Here is a 25,585-nt window from a genome sequence, read left to right on the forward strand (position 1 = left end):
TAAACTGCCATCTGCTGGCAACTAGTTATTTGCTATTCGAGTTGAATAGAATGGTACCTCAGTTTTGGTTTTTGACTAAATTTGTTGTCTAAAATATGTCTTGGTTTTCATATACTGTCTTAGATATTGTATAGCCACACAGTGCACCTAATAAACATGGTTTTCGTCAATTGTTCTTGCCACTATCATTTATTTGGCACCATTGAGTTTACATAGCAATCATGGCTAACTTCTTTTTACACTTTTGTATAAGTTAACGTTAGAAAATGTGATGCATGAGTGCATTTGTGACACAACGATTGGTACTCTCCCATATGGCCAAAAGGTGAGTCATTGTGTTTTATATTAATTTCACTATGCAATAGTCAACATATTTGTACACTTAGGTCACTTTTATCCTGCTTTTGAAATCTGTCAAGTTGCTTGTTGCATAGCCATGTTTATCTACTCCCCCCAAAATTTTAAATATTAATGTGTATCATCTAACAAGTGTAAACATGAGAAAATTATGCTATTTCCTGAGCTTGATAAAGTCACAAACTCACATCTTTTTGATGAAAAGCGTCGCTCTCAGCTTCATCTATAAAAGTAGTGCATCTTGGCTGACACTGACAGTAGCGGTGCTGCTGCCCTCGTCTTCTTTATTGTGACTGTGAAAAAAGTTGATCCCTTCAGTAGTTTTGATAAAATATGTTTGTTTTTCTCTGGCCTTCTTCTTTTCTCTACTCGAAAACTCCGCACAAGTGTTTATTTTGCTCACGTCTTCCGGAATCGATTTGCACATTGGGCATTAACATGGAGTAGTCCATTGAATCAGAAGGGAGGGGGAGTGGTCCAAATGATCGTGATAGATTACGCATCTGGATGTCGTTTTAAGCATGTGAATTGAGACAAAAACAGTAGTATGTACTCTAAATCAAGAGGGGGTGGGTTGTGAGGTGTTGTGGACTTCTGGAAATCTCGGGGGCGTAGGCAATTTCCTGTAGCCGGCTTGCCTAATGGTTAAGTCCGCCCCTGAAGACGGAAAGCTGTAAACCGAGGACCTCTGTACGAGAAGCTTTGTCATCGTACATGCTCAAATTATTCTGCGTAAACACATTTGGATTTATTCAAGCAATGTTTGTCTCCTTCTGGCTGGCACAAAATCCATAAACAGAACTTCATAATGTGCCAATGTCAATGACAGACGGTGGCCAAGCGTACTGTGCCATATTTTTTCTGCTGCTCCCAGTATGTTTTATTGCACCACCATTGTAGCAGCAGATTCAACGGTTTTTACAACCATCACCCCCTTTTTTGGATAGATGAGTGATGTTAAGTAATCTTAATAATAAAAAAGAAACAAAAAAACATGATAAACCCACTGTGTTTTTTATGGTTGGAGCTTTAAGCAAGGCTCCACGTGGAATACTTTCTACTAAGTTGGAAAAAGTTGGATGTGTAGAGACCATTGAAGAGAATAGAGATGCAGGGTGAGATTACACTTTTTCAATTTCTTCTCCACAATATCTCTAGAATTTATTTCATTCTATTCTCTCTGGAGCCATTAATCTCTCCCGCTCCCTCTCCTGCACACACACACAAACACACACACAAGGGTCCCAATATGAATGCGTATTGAGAATACTTCTTAATTGTGAACTCTGGTGTATATTCAAAGAACCATTACAGTATACAAATTGCATACAAATTCAGCAAACAATATTTTAATGAAAGTTTATTGCTATTGTAATTATTCAATTGTATTAATTTTATTTTGTGTTGCGTATAAAAATGAAATATTCAGGATTGTTCATTATTTTAATGATGAGGGATCCTGCAAGCCTATGTAGTACAAAGACAATGAATAAAAAAGAGAGCATAACCGTCAATAAATTAATATTTTACAGGACAAAATGTATTTTTATTCATTTTTTCCCCCATAAAATGTCAGTATATCAGCTAATTGAATGTTTCAGTGCTATAATAACAGTAATTAGTATTGGCAATGACCTCCAGTGGAAGCTGTGAGACGACCTGTGTGTCAAATAGCAGTGAAAAAAGGAGTCAAGTGCATGTGTAGGAAGGCCATCATATCTCTGTGGCAATGACATCATCGTAGGTCTGCAACCCTGAGCTGTAGTGGAGACCCAAGCCCAGCTCTGCTTTGGCATCCAGCTCAGCAGTCAGTTCCTTCAGGACCCTTTCCAGGTCCTGGTTCTTCTTATGCATTTGCAGGTAGTTGATCTGGAGCTGCGTCTGGTACTTGATGACCTTGTCCTTCTCCTTGTTCCATGTGTGCCTCTCTTGGTTAAAGCTGGTCTCAAGCTTTTCTTGAGCCCCCTTCTGCTCACAGAGTTGCTGCCTCAGCTTCTCTACTTCTTTTTGGAGGAGTTCTATCGAGACTTGTCCCTCAGGCATGTCTGTTTGGTTCTGCATAGGTGTGACTCTTTCCGTGGCCTGCGGATGCCAGTTAAGCTCAAACTGTGAAGTTTGTTGACAAAGTTCCTGGTCTTTGGCCACAGTGAGGTCTCGTTTAATTCCCTCAATATTCTTCTCCAGTTTGCCCACTTTCTCTCTTAGCAGGTCAGCTTCATTCTTCTTGCGTTGAAGTTCATTTTGGCAAACCTAAATTTAAAACAAACAAATATCATATATTGGTGGATGCTCTGTATTTACCTCAGTTTTGTTCAATGTTTCTTCCTTAGGGGGAGTTTTTCCTTGCCTGCGTTGCCAAAGTGATTGCTCATGTGGTTGGTGCTCAGTTAGTTTTCTTTTTTGTATGAGGAGCGTGCCTTGAGATAAGAATTTGTGCTATATAAATAAAATTGGCTCGCCTTTACTGTATTTGGCCTTCGGACAGGTCGATATTAACACTAATCACAAATTTAATGAGGCACTTCTTTGTTGCAAAATACCATATATCCTCATAGTGGAGTCAGTTTTATTCTATACGGCATGCCTGAAATAATTGCCAGCTACATCATCCATTTAAACAAATAAACGGTAGTACCAATAGGTAACTGAAATTACGTTTGTTATGGTAACATGTCCAAAAGGTGGAACAAAGAAGAAACACAAGACACACAAATCCCCTCTCTGCATTTTTTAACTGTACTTTTGTTTTCCTTCCAATTGAAGTGAATTGGACTTGAAATGGACGCTAATATCACATTTAGAACTCACAGCGATCCTGTTTTGATCTGACCGCATTTTGATCTGACAAATCTTAACTAAGTTTGAGCAAGTGTAGAATTACTACATCTTCGGTTTGGACTGCAGCAGATGTTGAACTCTGTGAAAAAAAATAATCTCATGTCTTATCAGTGCAGGTAGGATTGTAAGGTTTATCGTGTGTCAGAAAATTGGGTTTCGAAAGGCTGGACGAGTGCATGATGAAGAGGACAGCTCAAGCTAACTGTAATGATCCTTTTTGTTATCTTTTTTTAAATCTTTTTTTTAATTTGTAAGTACTTTCATCTTGTGCGGTGTATTGTATTAATAATAATTTTCTATCTGTTGGAACTCTAGTGTGTAATCAGATTTCAAAAGAGACTAACCTCGACTTCAACGCTGCAAGTATGCAGCTTGTCACTGCGGTCTTTGTTCTCTTTCTCGAGCATCTCTGTCTTTGCTGTGATTTCCTTCAGCTGTAGCCTCAGGCTGACTATTTCATTGAGCTTGTGGCTGACGTCGTCCTGGCAGTCTCTCAGTTGTTTCTTCAGCAAGGAGATCTCACCTGCTTTCTGGCACACCTACATGAGAACACAAAGATTTATCAATATCACAGTGTCCACTGTGTCATTCATTCCTTCATTCATTCATTCATCCATTCATTCATTCATTCATTCATTTTCTACCGCTTATCCTCACTAGGATTGCGGGGGTGCTGGAGCCTATCCCATCTGACTTCGGGCGAGAGGCGGGGTACACCCTGGACTGGTCGCCAGCCAGTCACAGGGCACATATAGACAAACAACCATTCACACTCAAATTCATACCTATATATATAATTTGGAGTCACCAATTAACCTAGCATGTTTTTGGAATGTGGAAGGAAACCGGAGTCCCCGGAGAAAACCCACACATGCACGGGGAGAACATGCAAACTCCACACAGAGATGGCCAAGGGTGCCACTGTGTCATATTGTATCTTAAAATATTCTGTGTTTTCTCGTCACAATATATGACTATTTTCCTCATTTTTATATCACCATGTATATTTTACAGTGATTGATTTTTGGATTAATTTTACATTTTCATGCAATGATGAAAATCCAAGAAAAAAATTTGCCTATTAGGAAAACAATGTTGGATACCGCTTATTATGCAAAGGGAACAGCACTTTGACAATTTCATGCCAAAACCATTCTCATCAATATGATATACTGTATGTGATTTTTTTTTGCACTGTTCACCTTCACAACTGAGTAGTTTGTAGCTCGTTTTGCTCCCTGCTATGGTAATAGCGTTGATGAGTGCCATAAGATGAAGAACATGAAAAAGAAATAAGTGGTGCAGAGTGTGAATTCTGTGTAAGCCATGTTTGTGTTTTTTGGAGCAAATGGGCTTATTTATGCTGGTGCTCTACACTGTTGTAATCCAGAAGCATCTCATAAAATACATTAAGTGAATACATGAGTACGCCCCTCATATTTCAGCAACATTTTTACAATTGTATATCTTCACAATGGGCAATATTGTAATGATGAAAAGTCATAGGACTGCTGTACAAGCGCTATATTGACTACTCTGGCATCGTTAACGCACAGTGCGTCAGCGGAAACTATGCGACTGTTGGTTCACAACAAAGACAGAGATGGTGAAGATATGTGAGAAGAAGAGGCAAAATGAATGTTTTGTGATCAAACATCACAAGGATCATACAGAAGCTGAAGATAAGTAAAGCATATATTTGATGATTGATGTCGCTTTAGAGTGTACTGTACACATAAATGTTCTGAATACTGATTGTGCCACAAATATCACTAACCTCCCACTGAGTTTCCTCGAGTGTTGGAGCAAGTTGTGTGCTCTGCTCCTCGTAGGACCTCAGTCTTTGCTTGACAAGATCCCGCTCTCTGCTCAGCTTTGTGAGATTATCCTTTAGCCTCTCATTTTCTACCTGTATAATAAATAAATAAACCATGTTTATCAAATCTGCAGGATGTCATTTCATTACATGAGTCATAGTGGAGTGAAGTGTGAAGCAAGAGGAAGTGGAGCTGACCTGGAGCTGGCTGACCTGCAACTGCAGTGCTTGCTGGCATTTTGCAGCCATCTGAGAGGCTTGCTGTAATGTTGTGGAGCTTTGCTGATTTAACTCTTCCATCTTGTCAGTGCAATGCTTTTGTTGTCGGTCCTCAAATAGCTGGCAGGTGGCTACTTCCTCCGCCGCATAGCTCACCTGTTGATAAAATACAATTATATTAAAAACATACATGTAAGAAAAAATCGTACATACTCAAATGTATTAACCAACACTTTTAACTTTTAACATACACCACAAGCCAGTTAACTGTGAGTGCAAGCCATTTTCAAACCTATATTGTAAGTGAAGGTAGCAAAAATGGTGGGACTTTATGGTGGTAATATTTTTGAGGAGGTACTTGATACTCTCTATTAAGACTTTCTGTAGGTCATAAGACTTTATACCTGTAAGTCCTGCAGTTCAGTCTCTCGCTCCAGCAACCTTTGTTCCAATGTCTCAATCAGTGACTCGTCTGTTGTCAGAGGGGACCGAATGCCTCCCACAGTTTCAGAGAGATGATGAGACTGATCTGAAGACAGCGGGGAGCCACCGTCCCTATAGTCGCTGTCTCGGCTACTGCTGTTCACCCTTGGGGACAAATTGGGTTGAACTGCCTTGTGGAGGCAGTTGGCTGGAGTGGTGCAGCCATCGCTGTGACTGACAGGACCCATGGAAGCACTTAGGCTGCCGCTCGTACTGTGGGTGGGGAGGCTTGACATGGAGTTATGTCCAGAGTCTGACAAAGTGCCTGAGAAGAAAAGAGAGGGTGAATCATTTAAGAGTTATTTGAGATACAAACCACATAATTGTATTTGGACAACAGGTCTATCATTACAGTTTGGATGTGTACCAGAGGGGGTGTCGGGCTTGTGTCGGCTGTCTGGACTCTTTGGTTTATCCAGTTGGATGAGGATGTGGTCCAGGCTGTTGCGCTGTCCCTCTGTGGAGGATATAGCCCTAGGTATTAAAGGCTTGTAGGCAGTGGACCGGACCAGTGACTTTTCAGCAGTGGTCTGCAAAAGTGAAATGATAGGACATTGTCAGAAATGCTCACCACCTCTTTCTCTTTTTTATATTCACTGACTCATTTAAGCTGACAGCCTTGCAAAAAACAAGTCATCATGTGTCTCCCCAAGCAAAGGATGTTTCACTTTACAAAACTTGGAAATCTCAATGATTGAATTTCATTGTGATTCCAGTACTTTAGGGGTGTCATCAGACACCTAATTCACGAGACAAGATGAGATTTTAACATCTATCCATCCATTTTCCTCCGCTTATCTGGGTCCGGGTCAGGGGGGCAGCAGTCTTAGTAGGGAAGCCCAGACCCTGGCCACCTCCTCCAGTTCCACCGGGAGGACACCAAGGCATCCCAGGCCAGCTGGGAGACATAATCCCTCCAGCGTGTCCTAGGTCCACCCTGGGGCCTTTTCCCGGCTAGGCATGCCCGGAACAGGGAGGCGTCCGGGGGGCAACCTCAATTGGCTCCTCTTGTTACATAATGCCTTTCTGTTTTTGCTTATTTTATTTCTGCAAAGACCCACATTCCACAAATGGCCCCTGCGCCACACTTTGGACACCCGTGCATGTTTTGCCAGGAAAAGCAAGGCGATGGAGGCTTGTGTCCAAACTCTTGGTTCTGTTGGTCAGGGCCTGGGTTCCATTGTGGAGGGGTTTTACAGTTTTCAGACATGACAGAAGCAATCAAACACAATGGATCTCCAGTGTTGAGCACCTCAATAGGTGTACAATTTGTACTTCAGCCAAATTTTCTGTTAAAAGAAGTTGGAGTTTAAACAGCCATTACGTGTGGGAGTTTACATATTCTCCGCCGTACTTCTACTTCAAACACGTGGCCCGCGGGCCAAATGTGGCCCGCAGGACACTAGTTTGAGGCCCCCACCTTGATATGAAAGTTTAATGTTAGTGCGGCCTGCGCAAGTTTGATATGGATGCTGTATGGCAGGGGTGCTCATTAAGTCGATTGCGATCTACCGGTCGATCGCGGAGGTGGTACTGGTCGATCGCTGGTCGATCGCGGCGTGACATTAAAAAAATATCATCCTCGCATCAATGCCGTCACTTGATTGATATACAGGGCAGCCATTCAGATGACAACTGAATGTTGCCCTTCGGGCGACCAATCAAATCAAACAACGTCTCTAAGTGCAGCAGAACTTACGATGTCAGCCTATCATCCATCCCCGTTACTTGATTGACATACAGGACAACCAGTCAGATGACAACTGAATTTTGACCTTTAGGTCACCGCTCATGCGTAAACAGCGATGCAAAGTGCTAAGCTAGTCGGCGAATTGCGAGATTTTAAGCCCTCGCTAAAGTTTATGGTCACTAAAATGAGTGAAGGAGCTGGACCAAGTAAAAAGGCAAAAACATATCACTTCCATACGGAATGGGAGGTGGACTTTTTTTTCACAATGTCTTTTTCGACGTGCGTTTGCCTCATATGCCATTCTACCATCGCAGTACCAAAGAAGGGAAATGTGGAGTAATGTGGAGGTAATTACAAAAAATGTTAATTGTTAATTATGTGTGTTTTGCAATATTGGCTCATTTGGTTATGTAAGGTACATCAACATACATTGTACGTACAAATAATCCTCAATACATTTGAAAATAAATAGATGTTTTGCATTTTTGTAGTGGGTAGATCATTTTGACTCGGTCATTTTAAAAGTAGCTCGCATGCTGAAAAAGTGTGAGCACCCCTGCTGTATGGTATCATGTACCCAGAAAAAATTATTACGTTTGATTAATGTTCATGTTAAAGGTTAAATAACTGTTAATAGTTATCCTCCCTATCCGTGTGGAAGTGGTAAGTTTTTGGCTTTTTAAGTTTAAAGGAAATAACTTGGAGGCTACCGTTTAGGTCGCTAGCTCTCTAGTTTGCGAGTTAGCATGTGTCTCAAGACCCTGCAGTTGCGCAATATGTTGTAAATAAAAAGAGTATAAATGTGACTATAGTCGTGTTTTGTCATGTCTACAGGGCTCTAATAATGCTTTGTTAATTTTAATCTGAAAAAAAATATTTGTCTACCCACCAACTATATGTGGTTTCTTAAGTTTTAATTATTTGCCGTTTTATTATTATTATATTTATTTATTACTGATTGATTGATTTTCTTTATTCTTGATCTCATTTTGTGTAGAAAAATAAAAATGAAGATATTTGAGAACAGTGGAATGTTTTGTCAGAGCTTTTCTTGTAGAAAATCGGAACCAAAGCAAAGTTTATTCATTTTTCTGTTTTTAATAAATGCGTTTTTTTTTTTTTTGGAAAACCTGATGCGACCCAGCCTCGCCCAGACCCTAGCTCCAGTGGCCCCCAGGTAAATTGAGTTTGAAACCCCTGCATAAAGGTGAACTGGAGACTCTATCTCTGTCTATATGTGTCCTGTGACTGACTGGTGACTAGTACATGGTGTACCCTGCCTCTCACCCAAAGGCAGCTGGGATAGAATCCAGCTCATCTGTGGCCCTAATAACAGAGCTCTACTGTATTTTGATGCAAAACTCACAATTTGCATTACTTACTGTACCTCCATGCTGATGATATAGTAAAAATATTCTATCCACAGTGTATTGTCGACACAAGTCATACCATACGAGTACCTCCCTTTCCTTTCTGTTGCCTTCACCTCCCTTCTGTAACCCACACCCTCCCTACCCACATGTGCTGCCACAGGGAAGATGAATAGCCCTTTACAGTGTTATTAATAAAATGTGCTGCTGAGGTAAAGAGGGAACGCTTGTGAACTCAGCATTCCTTCTCTCTGACTACATGACTGGGATATGCTATGCCTTTTTCGATTGTTAGAAAAAATTCCACCATCGCTATCCCTCAAGCTCTATCTGCTATTCCCTGCCTTGTCTCTTTTTAAAGCTGTATCCTATACCTTAGCCCGGGGCCTCCCCAAGATATAAAGGGCTTTTAAAGAGGGTCATTTTACCTCCTTATTCCTGGTACACCCAAATGACTTCCCTAAGTAGATCAAGGCATTTGCAGGTCATCCATTTGGTAGGGGGTAATTATTAAGATGGAGAGGTTCAAAACTGGCTGGAATCTGCTGTGAGAGTTCTAGCCTGAATGTTGGCTAGGGGCTTTTTAGAGTGCACTCATGTAGTAGGACTCATTAATGGAGCAGAATGGAGCACCAGGAAGAAATGTTCCCTCTAAGCTACACGCATGCGCAATCGTGCATTGTGCCAGCGTTCTCGGCGCATAGCAAATTTATGCTAATATAGTATATATAATATATTTGCAAATTTCCCCACTGAGGGACGAATAAAGGCTTATTTTATCTTATTTATTAAATAATGTATCATATATATAATAATAAAATCCAACATAAACATAACAATAAAATAATTTAATAATAATTTATTCTGTACCATTTTGCATTGTGTGTTAAGTAGTATATGCCACTGCTTTGCAGCTTAGCATACAGCCAATGGGGCAACAGAGTTAAAAGAGCTGCGGGCTGCATGCTAACCCCGTGTCATGGCGAAACGAATGGGCAGTACCACATCCACACACCAATCCAAATATTTTAAGGTGGACTGGAAAAGGTGAATCTGAATGAGTCATGTGGTGTGTCTTTCTGCTGGGATAAATTCCAGCTCACCACCTTGAATAAGCAGTATAGAAAATCTCTTACCCCGTCAGTGCCTGACATAAGCATCAGTTTTGGTCGCTCATCAGATTTTTCTCCTTTGTTACGTGCACTGTCTTCCGTTGATCCTTCTTCGTGGTGCACTAGCCTTGGTTTATGGCTTACCTTAAGTGGATCACACACAACATTGAATCTATTTTTATATTTGTATTTAATGGAATATCATGAACATTTCAAAAACTTGTAAGCCTACCTTGATGTAAAAAAAGTCCTCGCTTCGTCCCGACCTCGTGTAGGACAGGCCTTTTGAGTGGTGGATGGGTGAGGAGGAGCCCTGAGTAAAGCTACACTTCAGTAAGGCGTCAAGGCTGCAACCTCCATTTCGTCTGTGGTGATTTGTTCTGTTTTTTAACTTCAGCTCGGGTGCCATGCAATGTTTACTGTTTAGGTCGTCGCTGGTGATGAGACTGCTCACGCTCCCCATGTTCCTGCGGGCATGGGTGATGACTTAGAAGTTAAAGGGTGTGACTCAACTCATGACCCCCCCGGAGAAGTACACTTGAGTGGCTCGCTTCATCTGCAAGATAGCACATTGAAGTTGTAAAATGATTCCCCCCTTATAAAAGTCATGCAAGTGCTGCCTTTAAAGCAGTTTTTACAGTTATTTATCCAAGTGCATTGCTTCCTGTTCAGTTAAAAAGCAACTGTCTGGAGCAGGTGCTTTTGCTAAGTAAACAAAGTGGAATAAAAAGACTATTTTGGCTCAGTGCCTGCCTTTGTGTGTCTAGATTTACGGCTTAACCGTTTGATTTGACTCAAAAGACCTTTTCTTGTATTTAAATTAGGATGCTGACTGGCCATGTGCAAAAAAAATATGCATGTTGTTCTTATTAGTATTTTGCAATGAATATTTTCATAAAAATACAAGTGAAGCTCTCTGGCCACAGTTCCCGCCTCCATTTAAAAGACAAAGAGGCCCCAGATGTGTAGTGTGACAGGAACTGACCCACAGTGGTGAGTGGTGGCTATCAGGCTCACGGGGCACCCCCTTAACCAGCTGGTCCTCAGCCCCTCAGCATTTTATAATGACCACAGCAACAAAGACATGGACTAAAGTGCAGTTTACCACATCATATTAGTCTAGAGGGTCATTTAGGATTTACTGGCTACATGGTTACATTTCTAAAGTGCACTCACTCTCAACATTAGGTATGCACTTGCACAAGCTAATGACATGCAACATAAGAATGCTGCTTTTACCAGAATAATATGGCTCAGCTGTCATAAATAAATACACGAAAAAGGAGGTAAATTGTATTGTAGTGTTGAACTTCCCAAGTACTCACTAATGTATGCCCTACCCCTATAACATGCAATGAGATATAACAATTAAAAATAAAATTGATTGATAAATTAAAATAAATTTATAGGAATGTGTCCTTTATTCAGGTCAATACAAAGCAGAATAGTTAACTGATTGAAACGTATTTGACTGTGCAGTTGTATATAATGTTATGGCCAGTGTTCTATCCAGGCTGTCAGCGGCTTTTCTCTAGCTCAGAAAACACAAATGATAAACAGTCGATGCAGAACATCACAATTAAAAATAATGTGGAGAATGATAATACACCAGCAGCACCTTAAATAGGCAGATAAACATTTACACTTGAAAGTAATTAAAAGGGAACAAAAGTCTAGTTCTGAAGGTGAAAATGAAAGACGTGTAATTCTGAATTGCATCAAAGCCTTCTAATCCACAAATAAAGCACACAAACAGTACTGATTGTCAGGTACTGCAGTATTATGTATAGCTTTCACTCTCACTCTCACACCACTCACACGTAGATGCAATGAAACAATAGTTTTTTACTTACAGCTCGCTTACACTAAGCATCCCGGGCCCCACAAGAGTAAACTATCCAGTCCTGCATAGGGAAGCCTAACACGTATATGCACACACACGTGTGTGTGTTTATACTCTTGAATGAACCAACAGAGGTAAGAGTGTGTGGTTACTGTGCAGTGAAGGGGGTGGGGTCAGCTTAGCATTATAACTGACATGTAAATTCAATTGTGTGTGTGCATGTGTGTGTGTGTTTGTTTTGCCCCTACCCCCCCCCCCCCCCCACCCCTCCCCGGGGGTGTAAAACATGTGCACCCTCAAAATCGACGTGTGCCGCTCAAGTGATTAACTCCCGGCCTTCACAAAAGATCCCCCCCACTCCACTCCTCCTTTCCCCACTGTCGCCCAGACACCTCCTGTTTCTAATGTGCGATAACCACCCCTCCCTGCCATCCCACTCTGTGCCTGCCCTGCACCCACACTGAGCAAACAACCCTTTTTTAAAAAAGGCGCTTCTCCTCACTCTTTGTGTGTTGAAGTGTGCTGCTCTTTGTGTTGCACTACTGTTGATGCATTCTCCTCCCAAACAGCTCTGGACCATATTTGAGTGTTAAACAAATGACTCGTCCTCACAATGAGAAGGGCTGGAGAGTTTTTCCTGTGATTTACCACCTTGCCGCCACGCATATTCCAACAGTCCAATAGCTCAGCAGACGGGTGTTCAGTTAGCATCCCGCAGGACAAACATGCAAGATGTTGTGCTCCAAAATGAGTGAAACAACAAAGAGTTGTATTTTATGGTTCTAAAGCACTAGCGGACAAATCAGAAGTAAATCTAACAGGCCATAGATGTCACAAGAGGGCTTATATTTTCTCTTTAATGTGAAGAAAAGAGACAGCTTTGCAACGCATTGGAAGATTCATTGTCATGGTCATACACACACAAAATCAATAGTGAAACCATTTTGTGACATCATGCTATGTGGAAAGAACATTTTCAAAAGCTGTCCTGAACTTGTGAATTAAGTGCCGTAACGGCAGATGTTATTTTCATCAGCATCTTTTCTGTAAATGTTCTTTTGTCCCCTGACTTTTGGCTGCAAAGTTAGGCACAAATGAATGTTTTAAAACAATGTTTTGACGTAATTTACACTTAATAGCATATGTGTGCATTTTCATATGAATAGTAACCCTTGACTTTGATACAAAGTCCCATCCATGTAGACTGGATATGGCATTTCTGAGCATGAGTCGATTACGAATACAAAAAAACACCTTACTCTCATCAGAACCACTTTTTTTTTGCAACATCCTGCAAGACCTCATGAGAGCTTCAATGAGGTAATTACATTTTCTACAATATTTTGCTTTTGATTTGGCATTTTACTACACAGGATCAGTATTATCAGGTGTGAAGTATACTTGAAGGACTACCGTCCTACCCATGTTGTCAAAAGCTGCGGTGCTTGACCTATAATGACCTTGCTGTAGTTCACTTCTTTTTACACTTATGTGACAATTATTCATGTTAAGATCAGTTCATGTTTTTCTTTTGTCTTTCTATTTTTGTATGACACTTAAGAATGTATGACATTACCTGTGCTGTTGACAACTTTGATATAATGGCAACAGTTTGACACTTATTATTTCTATTTCCATTATTTATTGTGAGAACATTTTCTATATTCTTATATCGGAGCTCATTGCCATTATATCATTCAGATGATGCAGCTGGGGGTCCAATTTTATGTTTCTGTTCACTTTCCTTGGAGTGATGGTTTCATTTTACTATGACTATTGAAGTGAAGAATGTTTAATATTTCATTGAACAGTCAGCATGATTTAAGAGCAAGGGCGTGTGTGTGTGTGTGATGCATACCTGTGTTCTTTTATCTGCACTGAAGTGTATTCATTCTTTGTCATGTCTGTGTTGAAGCGGGGCCCTACATATATATGTGTGTTGGGGGTGTCATCCTAGCTTTTGAGCACCAGCTGACCTGCGTGACACAAAGACCGAGCAAGGCCAGCCCTGCTCACAATACAACCCCCCCCCGTCCCACCCAACTCCCTCCTATACAGATATACTCACATCGCTAGAGCATAGCCAATCCTTTTTTGCACACCCAGTGGAAGGCAGCATTGTGTTAGCATGCTGTTAGATTTATACCTGCTTCTCTCACCATGATAACCATGAAACTTTCCACTGTACAGCCACACTGCCAGATGGCACAGCTTTAATTCTCACTGTGTCTATGGTGATTTTGAACAGATGCATGTATAATCTATCTGGTTCACTGTGTCTGTGTTTTTTTAGGTCACTCTTGGCATTGTTCTTTAGGTCAGGAGATCTTAAGCTTTATTTGAAAGCTGAATGATTTGCCATTATGGCTGCTGCACTTTTACAATGGTGATTTTTTTTTTTTTACCAGTGCCAGGAAGGTTATTTTTTAAAGATTATATACCCTTATATGCCTTAGTTCCTAGTTTCTATGCCCTTAGAATTTTGTACTTACTGTTTTTCTTTCCACTTTCCTCACACCTCTCGCAAATTTGTATTCCGATTATTTTGTTCAACTGGGTGGTCATTTTCACTTGCCACATGTCTTCATCTTGTTGCGTGTCGTCTGCAAGCTTCCCTGCTTTCTATTTTGCTGTCAAAATACATTAAAGACTTTTTTCCCTGCACTTGAGACCCATCTCTGCGTCCTGGTGTCATCGCCAGCACACCACCAAGCCACGCCTTGACAACTCCATTCCCTTTGGTCCTGATTAATATGTGTGACGGTTGTGAACGATAAACGATGTAACCTGATATCCGGTTTGACCAGCGAGAGATAAGGCTCCGTCGGTAGCAGCCTGGATTGATAAGAATCAGCCATAAATCCTTAGCTTAATCGATAGTGGAGACAGGCACCGGGTATTGCGAGACTAGAAATGGGTTGACAGTGCATCCCTAATACAAGACGAGAGCCTGGGCTGCCATGATTGAAGACAATGGACGTAAATACAGTCATAGCGGTGTGCTAGTGCTATCTATAGTTTTTGGATTTTACAAGAAGGATGGAAAACTTGATAAAAGACAAAACAGCTGTCAACTTCACTGGTAGCACAACAGCTAACAGACCAACCTGGTCTACCTGGAGTGTTCAAAACACGACACTGTGCATGGTTATTTTGAGTATGGGATTGTTTACACAACATTTTCATTATTTGTCATTATTCATTTATTAATTTTCTACCGCTTATCCTCACAAGGGTCGCGGGGGTTGCTGGAGCCTATCCCAGCTGTCTTCGGGCAAGAGGCGGGGTACACCAATCACAGGGCACATATAGACAAACAGACAAACACAGACAGACACATATAGACAAACAACCATTCACACTCACATTCATAATTTGGAGTCACCAATTAACCTAGCATGTTTTTGGAATGTGGGAGAACATGCAAACTCCACACAGAGATGTTAATTCCAGCATTCTGTGATGTAGTGTTACATGCTCTTTTCCCTCCTTACCTGTTCTATGTTATTTATTACTTCACCATTTTTGTTTTTGAAACATAATATAGCCCATTAGAATATCAAGTACTGTATACACAGTACCAGTCAATAAAAGGTTACCCATCCATCCACATGCTGGAGCCTATTCCAGCTGTCTTCAGGCAAGAGGTGGGATACACTGTGGACTGGTTGCCAGCCAATCACAGAGCACATATAGCACAAACAACCATTCACACTCACATTCACATCAATTTAGAGTCTCAGTTATCCCCAGGCTCACACTGAATCTGTTGTGGCTCACACTGAAATAGATTGAAAGTCCTGTTGTAGGCTTACAATAGCTTCATGCAGTGCGGCTAGGGCGGCCGTACGGCACAAAGGAAAGAATCTTTTTTTGGGGGGGGATGTTGGAGCACTCTCTGGTGAAGGAAGTAATTAAACGCTATTTAATAATAACAAACATGAAAAAAAGCTATGGTTTACTTAGTCATTGTGTGAAGTCAAAAGGCACTAAAAAAACACTATCGCATCCAAAGTCTCCTTAAAGAAGGCGTTTCATCCTCTGTACGTTTTAGTGAAATATGTTCAGTCAAATATGTTGTTTTCTAAAACAGTGCTTCTCAAATAGGGGTGGAGGGTGGGGGTGGGGGGGCGTTGAACACTGGGGGGGGGGCAAGGAGGACATTCAATATTAGTGCAGACCTGCCAACATGTATGAATTTGTCGTACTTGAAATGCAATTTGACTCTTGAATACGCTTGAATGCTTCACTGCTCTCCATTTTGTTGCACTTTGCTGGTTTCAGCTTCAAGTTCAGACTACTTGAAACTGATAAATAAATAGATATCAGTTTCTTTATAGTATTTCACATTGGGAGGGGCACAAAAACATGTTCGTCCTCCCAGTGGGTGTATGACAGATGCATGAAATAATTGACAACCACTGATTTAAATGAAGGTGATTTTATGGTTCTTTTTTTCACATCATATACAGTAGCCAGTAGTAAATCTTAAAAAAATGTACACTTCTATGTGATCGGTACTGGCCGATTACGCTCATGGATTACCCTGATCGGAACATCTCTAGTTGCAAGGCAAAAAAAGTGATGTTCCTCCACCTTGAAGGTCAATATTCCTGTTCATCAATACCTTCAATGTCACCCATCAAAGTCTTGAATTTATAATCAAATTTCCCCCTTCAAATGAAAATGGGTATAAATTACATACAAATCTATAGTCACTGTGCTCACTATTATATTCGATTGGCTCAATGTAAAAAAAAAACACTGGATGTATTGCTACCGGTGTTATGTAAGACATTAGATAAGTAGAATCAATCTGTGTTTCACGCAAAGTAAGTGATGATGACTCCCGTGTAATGAAGCAGGCACTTCCCCTTATCTCAGTCATGACATGGGGGAAATTAAACTCACAAATTAAAGCAGGAGCAAGAGAAAGAGGAGGATGAGGAAGCAGGAGCTTGCAATGATAGGCTGAATTATTGAGATGTAATACTCTATCACTTTCTCTGTCATCCACTGTGGCCTGTCAAAATGGTCTCGCTCTCAAACACACACATTCACACACACACACAAATGTCCTGCTTGTGGTGGATGACTAATGTGGCCTCCAGCAGCAAATCAAATGGGAATGAAGTGTGGGGTACAGACAGCCATCTATCTTTCACTGTCACTGCTAACACTGACACTGACCACTCATGCGCACACACGCACACACTCTTGTCCACTCACAATGACACCAAAATAGCATCTAATTGGCTAATCCTTTTAGTGCATTGTAAAGGAGATTGAACATGAATGGAGCTTCAGCAATGAAGAGCAGAATAGCAGATAGTCATTATGGGCCCCACTGTGACGGGTTGGAGCACCAGGCTCGGACTGAAAGGGAAAGACGTGCACAGAGTGCCTATGAGAAGGATTTATAGTGTGAGCGTGCAACAGTGAATAATACACTGATGATTGCTGCATTCTACTACACAGTCTTGTCTGCAAAAATGAGTTTGGATGCTGAGGATGGTTGTTCTAGTTTAATAAAACGGTTATCACATAATCTGAACTTATTGTTAGCCTCCTCTTTGATACCAGGCCAGCTTTTGATGACACATCCCCCACTGGTGAAATGAGATTGCCTTCAGATGAGGCATCTAAATGAGGCAGCAGGTCAACCAAACAATCAAGCGACTCAAATATTAACAGATAAGGAATGGGGGCACTGCTGACTGGGTTTGTGTGAATGCTTAAAAACTAATGGTCTAATACAGGCATTTGCATAAGCATGTCATCTGAAATACAGAGCTAAATGGAGCCGAAACATGGGATTTTAAAGCTAAATTAACTCTACTACAATTAAATAATTGAAATGCCCTTTTAGGAGTCGTTTATGTGAGGCACATCCACTTTATCAGGTGGGGGGCAACTGGAGGTAGAGTCTGGGAGAGGCTGGGCCACATCAAAAATGCAACTTTTTACAAAACAAGTGTCACATAAAAATACGTTAGGAACACAGTTGGACTCAAGCAGTGTATTAATACAATAATAGTTTAGGCATACATTTTCAACATTAACTGAAAAACATACTGAAGAGCTGGTATCACACTATCCATCCATCCACTTTCTATGCTGCTTATCACTAGGGTTGCTGGCGTATGCTGGAGCCTATCCCAGCTGACTTCGGGCGAGAGGCAGAGCAGTACACCCTGAACTGGTCGGCAGCCAATTGCAGAGTATCACACTAACAAATCATCCCATCCCCCATCTTCTCCTTAATCATAAACATAAGCGGCCATAGAGTAGTATTCTACATTGGTCTCTAGGTGTCAGTAACATTACGTTGATTTTCTATTAGTATGTCTAAATTATAATCATTCTATAACATACAGCAACTATGTAAATATGCATAGTAATATTCTCCTTCTTCTCCATCCACTTTCTATATGCTTATCCTCACTAGGGAACTAGGGTTGCAGGGTTTCCTACCCTGGGTATACCCTGACTGGTTGCCAGCCAATCGCAGGGCACTTAGACAACGATTCACACTCACATTCATACCTATGGACAATTTAGAGTCGCCAATTAACCTAGCATGTTTTTGGAAAGCGGGAGGAAAGAGTACCCGGAAAAAACTCATGCACACACGGAGTGAGCACAGAGATGCCCAAGCGGAGAGTCGAACCCAGGTCTTCCCAATTTCCTGACTGTGTGACTAACCACTCACCCACCGTATGGCCTTCTCCTTCTTGTATTTTCTTATATATTTGTTTTCTAACTATATGTTCTAACTACAAAAATATTAATTCATTCATTTTCTACCGCTTATCCTCACGAAGGCCGCGGGCGTGCTGGAGCCTATCCCAGCTGGGCGAGAGGCGGGGTACACCCTGGACTGGTCGCCAGCTAATCACAGGGCACATATAGACAAACAACCATTCACACTCACATTCATACCTATGGACAATTTGGATTCGCCAATTAACTTAACTTAACTTAAGCATGTTTTTGGAATGTGGGAGGAAACCGGAGTACCTGGAGAAAACCCATGTATGAGAACATGCATACTCCACACAGAGATGGCCGAGGGTCGAATTGAAAATATAAAAAATTAATCTAAATACCAAAAATATTCAATTTATTAATATTGAGTCTTCAGGGAAATTCACTTATCATGGTCGGGTCTAAAACCAATTGATCTTAGGACATTCATTGCCTATCACGTATCCCTTTTAACTACCTTTTGTAATGTTTGCTAATTGCAGGCTGTGATTGCCCCTTTGAGGCACAAATTACAGATTATGTTTTTTGAACAAAAGTCAACATATTATACCCCCCCCCCCACACACACACATACACACTGTAATGACTGTTCATTTGAAGCTTTATACTGCGATGTAGAGAAGAATCAGGCCTTTCCTGGCAAAGAGGTCCAATGACCCTGCAAGCTGAGGAGCGAGTGATAAGGTTGTCATTCTGGAGCATAACCATCCTCCCACCACCTAATCTGCTCAGGCTGTGTGGATGTAGGAGTAAGAGGACGCACAATGAGCTCACTTTTAAGGGGAGGTCGAGATTTGTGTTTTTCGGAAAGCACCTAGGAATATAAACCTCGGGCTATAATTAAAAAGTAAGAAGCTATTTGACCTTTTAATGGTTCATTACAGGAGGCCTCAGGCTTCTATGCAAATTGGATATTTTCGCTCATGTTTGCAGATCGGTAAGAACATCTGGATGTTATGGCAATGGCTGCCGTACAAGGATGAAAGTCATACGTATATCTGCACGTGACTGACTCAGAGCCTTCACTCATGCTCTATTTGGGACAGTTATTTTAAGTCATCCTCAGTAGGTCATAACAGCTCCACGCAGCCTACATTCAGAAGAAGAACTAGACTAGGACCCAAGAGCTCAGCTGTAGTTTTTCCGTCAAAAGCGGGCACCTGTATTCTTCCATGCTTTGTGATCCTCCACTGTGTGTGTGTTTTGTTGCCTGTATTACAGAGCAATGCTGAGCGTGCCTGGACGTGCCCATTTGCCTCGTCACACCCTAATAAACTAGATATATATGATCTGTCTTGCCACTTTACTTTTCTTTCTCTTTTGTTTGATGGACACATTGAGGTTGAAACTCCATGTTAAACAGGTTTACCTGGTAACGGTCTTAAATTTGAGAAATGATGTGCTATTATGAAGAAACCAAGTAAAAAAAAAACTTTCACACAAGCATCAGGATTAGTAGTGTTGCCAGACTACAAAATCATCACTTTAACATGAATATTGTGGTAACTTACCTGGTCAAGCGTCCCACTGCTCTCCCTTCAAACTGAGTAGAATTCGTTGACCAGTGATGACACTGTCAGAGTCCACTTCAGACCCTCTCACTGGGAGCGTGCTATGGAGCAATCAGTCCGTTCCAACTCCCGTTCACAAATTCCTCCATAAACTCACGCTTGCTCTCTCTGCCCGCCCCCTCTTCACAGTGCATCATGGTTACCCCCCCCACCCCCCCCGCCTGAATTCCCATCTCGCCTGCTCCGTCACTCATTGTCCAAACACCGCCAACCTCTCCTGTTCGAGTAAATCCTCCTCCAACATGCAATTCTCCTCACTAGGTTTTCTTACCTCATAAATCTCAATCAGCTCATTTGGCCATAGCATGGGGAGATGATAAAACAACCTAAACCAACACAAATCGGTCTGGTCACGCAGAATTTTGTACTTAAAGGTCCAAAAATGTAGCCTTGATTCAGGAATAAAGCAGGTTTGAAGTGTTTTTAAGTAAGTCCTTTTGGAAACTGACCAATTTTGTGTGTCTGTAGATTTAATGGTAATGCTAATGCTAATGCTAATGGTTATGCTAATGCTAATGCTAATGCTTCAAGAAGTGTCATTGTACACTTTCTTCATTTTTCCCTCTGCCAAGTGCAACTTGGATGAAATTTTCAGGAATTGTCGGAAATGGGGTTTGGAAGAATGACATTTTGGGGGTGAACCTGATCCAGGTTTCTTTAACATTGCGAGATGGGACCATTTTCGGCATTTGTGCATATAACTCCACCAAAAATGGTCAGAACACTTGGAAAAAATACAGGAGTGTCCTACAGGTTCTACAAAATATAAAAGACTGATCAAAAAAATGTAGATATTTTGGTGTGAATCACAATATGGGGGAACTATGGACCTTGGCAAATTAGTGGACAGATTAATGGTTGTAGGAAATGCCTCCCCGACCACATTTTAAATGATATTTAGTATATCTGGGGTGTAGGTGTATGTGATATTTAAGTGAAACTAACACACATGATGTATGTGCATATAACAAGTTAGCGGTTGGTCTGTTTTGGTGTTTGCTTATGAAACTCAGGAATGAATGGCAGTGCATTTTAGAACCCCAATGGACAAATCTTGGCAGAATATGATGTAAAGCGCGAGTACATCCTTTTTAACTGTGGTTTCTTTTTTGTGTGTCCATCATTTTGCCGCAGCGCCTGCATATCTTCTCTTGTTTATGTCGCCTCTTTTTCAACTGTCTCTTTTTTTTCCAGTCTCCCTCCTAATCTTTCTCCCTAAAACTGCATTCAACTCTTGCATTGCAATTAGAAGTATCAAAGTTTTCCCCCTCTCACTGTCTCGCAATGAATATCAAGTTTGGAATTAGACGGATTGTCTGGCTGAGAAGTTGACGTTTTCTGTCTTTGCTGTCAGGGCACGTTTTGGGAGAGTTGTTGCAGAATTCCTTCAATCTTTGCTGTGCCAATTTGTCTCAAAATTACACCTCACCCTTTTATTTTGGATAATGGATAAGACTATGTAATTTGCATCCATTTGCGGCTGCACGGTGGACTAGTGGTTAGCGTGCAGGCGCTCGGGTATCTCTGTGTGGAGTTTGCATGTTCTCCTCGTGCATGTGTGTGTTTTCTCCGGGTTTACTCCGGTTTCCTCCTACATTCCAAAAACACGCATGTTATGTTAATTGTTGACTCCAAATTGCCAGAGGGGGAATCGAACTTGGGTCTCTTAGCTCTGTGGCCTGCACGCTAACCACTCCGACACTGTGCAGCCTCATTTAACTCAATAGTTCTCAATTATTTTCTGTCAAATGTATTCATTTGAAATACTGAGAAAATGATAATATGAATTTATTTTTCTCCATTGTACAGCAGATTGAACTCCAAATTGAAACTAGGAAAATGCAACAAAATGGAGAGATGCGAAGCATACAATGTTCAAGAGTCATGTGATTACATGTTTACAAATGTGTATAATTTGCTCTTTATTCTTTCCTCTGTCCGTTTTCGCAATGGCGGGGGTTATTTTTTTAAATATTCTTTATGTTGACACATGCTCCCAAAGACAGCAGATGGAGAATAGGCTCCAGCAGTTTATTGACTTTTGTGTCAGCGTTGTTCAGCTAGCCCTTGCCTAGTATATGCTATTCTTCACACAGCCTCATCTTCCTGGTATTTCCACTCACAACCCCCCATCACACACAAAATCCAATGTACAAAGGAAGATCAATACTTTGCTGAATAAAAGGATCATGCATAATGTTGCATAATTTTTTTGACCCAGCCAAATCAATGTCAACACACACACACCGACACACTCGATTAGTGGCGAGGTATCGTAACTATAATCTAATAAGAACAAATCCAAAAATTAAACATCGTTCTAAATTGAGTGCCAAGTTGGCCTTTTCTCATCTCATACTAAAATGAACTTATCAAGCCAAATGTGACAATTGTCTCTCTAAAGATAGTATTTTTCCTTGGGAAATATTTCCATGAGTGCTTATGTTGCTCCATATAAACATCCAAAGCCTTTTTGGGAGAACGTCCTCCCATTAATTGACAATAATAAGTAAAAGACGAGCCTCTGTGCCCCATGAAAGTGCTGCTCTTTAGTGTCGTAAACAGGTAGAAGTGACATTGACACCCCAGTTTAATTACCTCTAACTACTCCCTGGTGCTCCTTCCATCTCTCTAATAGCGTTTGCACCGCTGTGTGACGGCCCTCCATCATTTAAACCATATATTTGGGCAATGTTCACCCTTGCGGAGCGGGAACGCTCAGCTGCTGTATAAAGCAAAAGCATGCATTTGTGTTTTGTAGGTGCAGCTGCACTAACAAGCTGAATGGCCTTCGGTAATCCTCAAGCCATGGTTGTTTCTTTCGGTTGAAAACATCCTTTTTCTTTATTCTTTTGTCAAGGCTGACAGCTCTGGCATGTATCTGCATGTTCACCTGGGGCTAACTTAAGGCACCTCTGAGATAATATTGGCACAGGTTGTAGAGAGAGATGTATAATGGTTCACTGCAAAAGGGAGAAAGGTAGAGTGAGAAAAACAGGGTGAATAGGCAAAGGAAAGGCTGCAAGACTCCATTGATTATGTTAGCTTTTGTGTGTCATGGCCTCAGAGGACACACTTGGCCTATGATGTATGGCTGTCTCATCCTCTGCCACAGCAGCAAAAAGGACAGTCAGGCAGTCTCGCACTGCAGAGACCTTCTGTTAGGCGGTTGCTACGGGAGGGGTTGAGGCAATTGCAACCCTTAGAGCGCTGCGCAACATCAAGTCTAGTAAGACAGATGTCAAGATCCACCTCCTTGTTGACCTGTAAGGACGCCTCACTTGCAGTGAGCACTTTGACTCAAGAAACATATGACAATAATAGCTCTCAAAAGAGAGCAGACTGTGAGTGTGCTTTGTGAATGAATGACAAACAGTCACCTCCTGGTGCAACAAGATTTGTCATTTAAAGAGGACCTATGATGCAAATTTTCTGTCCCTTTTTCCGTCCCCATTGAGTTGTGGAGTTTTATAGAGCAGCTACACACAATAACCCGCACAGAGCTTTCATAGCTTTCTAGCTCTTCCGGAATCTGCACCTATTCCAACTGTGTTTCCTTGGAGTTCCAAAATCGTCTATTTTAATTTTTCCACACATGGACTGCTTCCGGGCACGTCCACTCAGCTTGTACAGCTTGTCCAGCTTGTCCCTCGGAACACCCAAATAAGGAAGTCATGTGACATCACAGTGAGCCGGTGTTCGAAACTCTCTGGAACCGAGCATTCAGAGCCATCCTATACTTCTTCCAAGGGCTCATTATGTGAAACTTTGGCATCATTTAACACAAGAATACAACATTCTAACAAAATTTGTAGGTCAGAAAAGTGGTAAAAGCATAAAAGGTCACCATTAAAGTAAAAATAGACAGCAATCCTACTGTACTTATAGCCTCTTGTTTGTTTACAAGAACTGCAAAGGCGGGTTGTTGATTGGAAGCATGCAACAATGGGAGGCTGTTATTTTCTGAATGTGAAAACTCCTCAGGTATTAGATTAGATGACGCTATTATCTTCCTCCACCATTGAGCCCTGACACACATTGAGTCACCTGAAGGCTCTGTTAGGGTCATCTTCCTGGGCTTGGGTAGTGCTTACAAAACCGTAAGGACATCCTGAGGGACAAGCCGGAACGTTCAGGGGTGGACCTTCACCTCACATACTGCATTGTGGACTACCTCACCAACTGCCCACAATATGTGAGGACTGTTACAACCCAGGGTTTAAGTTACGCCCTGGTGCTCCCTAGCTGGAGCGTAACAGGACTCAGGACTGTGTGTCAGAGACTGTTCTCTGCGAAACCACCTCCTCATAAATGCCAGCAAGGCGAAATAGTTGGTTGTGGACTTTCGTCAGCGCTCCCCACAGCCCCATCGCCAGTGAACATCCAGTGAAGGGACGTTGAGATGATGACATCTTATAAGTACTAAGCAAGACTGGACTGACAACACAAAAAGCACTTTACAAAAAAGGTCAAAGTCTGCTCAGGAGACTGAGGTCCTTTGGGGTGCAGGCGGTACTCTTGAACACCTTTTGTGATGGCCTCTGCCATTTTCTATGGTGTCGTCTGCTGGAGGAGCAGCAACACAGCAGCTGACAGGAAGAGGTTGAACTAATAAAGAAGGCCAGCTCTGTCCTGGGCTGTCCTCTAGAACAGGTGGAGGAGGTGCGTAAGAGGAGGATGACAGCCAAGCTGTCCTCCATGATGGACAAAGACTCCCACCCCCTCCAACAAACACTATGGACCTCCATTAGTGACAGGAGGATACATCCAAAGTGTGTGAAGGAGAGATATCGCAGGTCTTTCCTTCCTGCAGTTCCATAATATAAACTGCTCCAAAAATCCCGGACAATGACGGTACAATAAACCAACCCTGTTTTTGCACTTTAGCTGTTGTGTGCTTTGTATACTATTATGTACTACTGTACTTTCACTGCTGTTAACCAAAAATTTCCCCTTGTGGGACTAACAAAGGCTTATCTTATCTTATTTCACAACTTCATTAGATCAAGTATATTGCACAACACAGCAGCAAAAGAACCAATGCTGTAATAATGCTGTTAGCATTACTAGTGCTAAGTTAATTGTAAACACCAGCATGCATGCATGTGTGACATGCATGGACCAAGGCCACACACCCGGTGACTATACGTGACTCGGCTCAGTAACATAATGAAAATCATGTGCTTTGTGTTTCCGTTGTGGTTTTGGGGGCGCAAGGGCTCTGCTGCCCACACACATCACAGAAAGGACAGGGAGAGTTGGCAGTAACAAAGTCAGTCAGGCGGATGCATACTAAGGAAATTAAGGTTTATGTGACAAGTTAATTTATTCACAATCAATCACAAGCACAGAGCCATCTGCTGGATCTGGTTGGGCACTGTTAGTACCGTTAATAAGGCATATCCAAACATAGATTTTGATTTATACTGTCCTCTGGCATCAACACACACAACTTGCCCTGCCTGTTGCAAGCGATGCACACACACACTCTCGCACACACACAAATACTCTCACTTCA

The 25,585-nt window shown here is 41.6% G+C and overlaps 1 protein-coding gene across 4 annotated transcripts; it reads right to left on the reverse strand.

Annotated features, from left to right (window-relative positions):
• Nucleotides 1–1,775: 1,775 nt before the first annotated feature.
• lzts1 (leucine zipper, putative tumor suppressor 1) lies at nt 1,776–20,151 on the reverse strand. Of its 4 annotated transcripts, none has more exons than XM_058071997.1 (9): nt 20,008–20,151; nt 10,118–10,441; nt 9,910–10,029; nt 6,066–6,243; nt 5,635–5,978; nt 5,210–5,386; nt 4,973–5,104; nt 3,540–3,734; nt 1,776–2,607 (listed from the first exon to the last, which is right to left on the reverse strand). In XM_058071997.1, the coding sequence occupies exons 2-9, from the start codon at nt 10,346–10,348 to the stop codon at nt 2,071–2,073; spliced, it is 1,914 nt and encodes a 637-aa protein (XP_057927980.1). In that variant the 5' UTR covers nt 10,349–10,441; nt 20,008–20,151; the 3' UTR covers nt 1,776–2,070. The 4 variants fall into 4 exon arrangements, with proteins under 4 accessions (XP_057927980.1, XP_057927981.1, XP_057927983.1 ...); XM_058071998.1 differs by having other exon boundaries at nt 10,118–10,352; nt 20,008–20,128; XM_058072000.1 differs by lacking the exon at nt 20,008–20,151 and having other exon boundaries at nt 10,118–10,198; nt 10,306–10,349.
• Between the last annotated feature and the right edge of the window lie 5,434 nt (nt 20,152–25,585).

Source organism: Doryrhamphus excisus, chromosome 4, assembly GCF_030265055.1.
Source record: "Doryrhamphus excisus isolate RoL2022-K1 chromosome 4, RoL_Dexc_1.0, whole genome shotgun sequence".
NCBI classification, from domain to species: Eukaryota; Metazoa; Chordata; class Actinopteri; order Syngnathiformes; family Syngnathidae; genus Doryrhamphus; species Doryrhamphus excisus.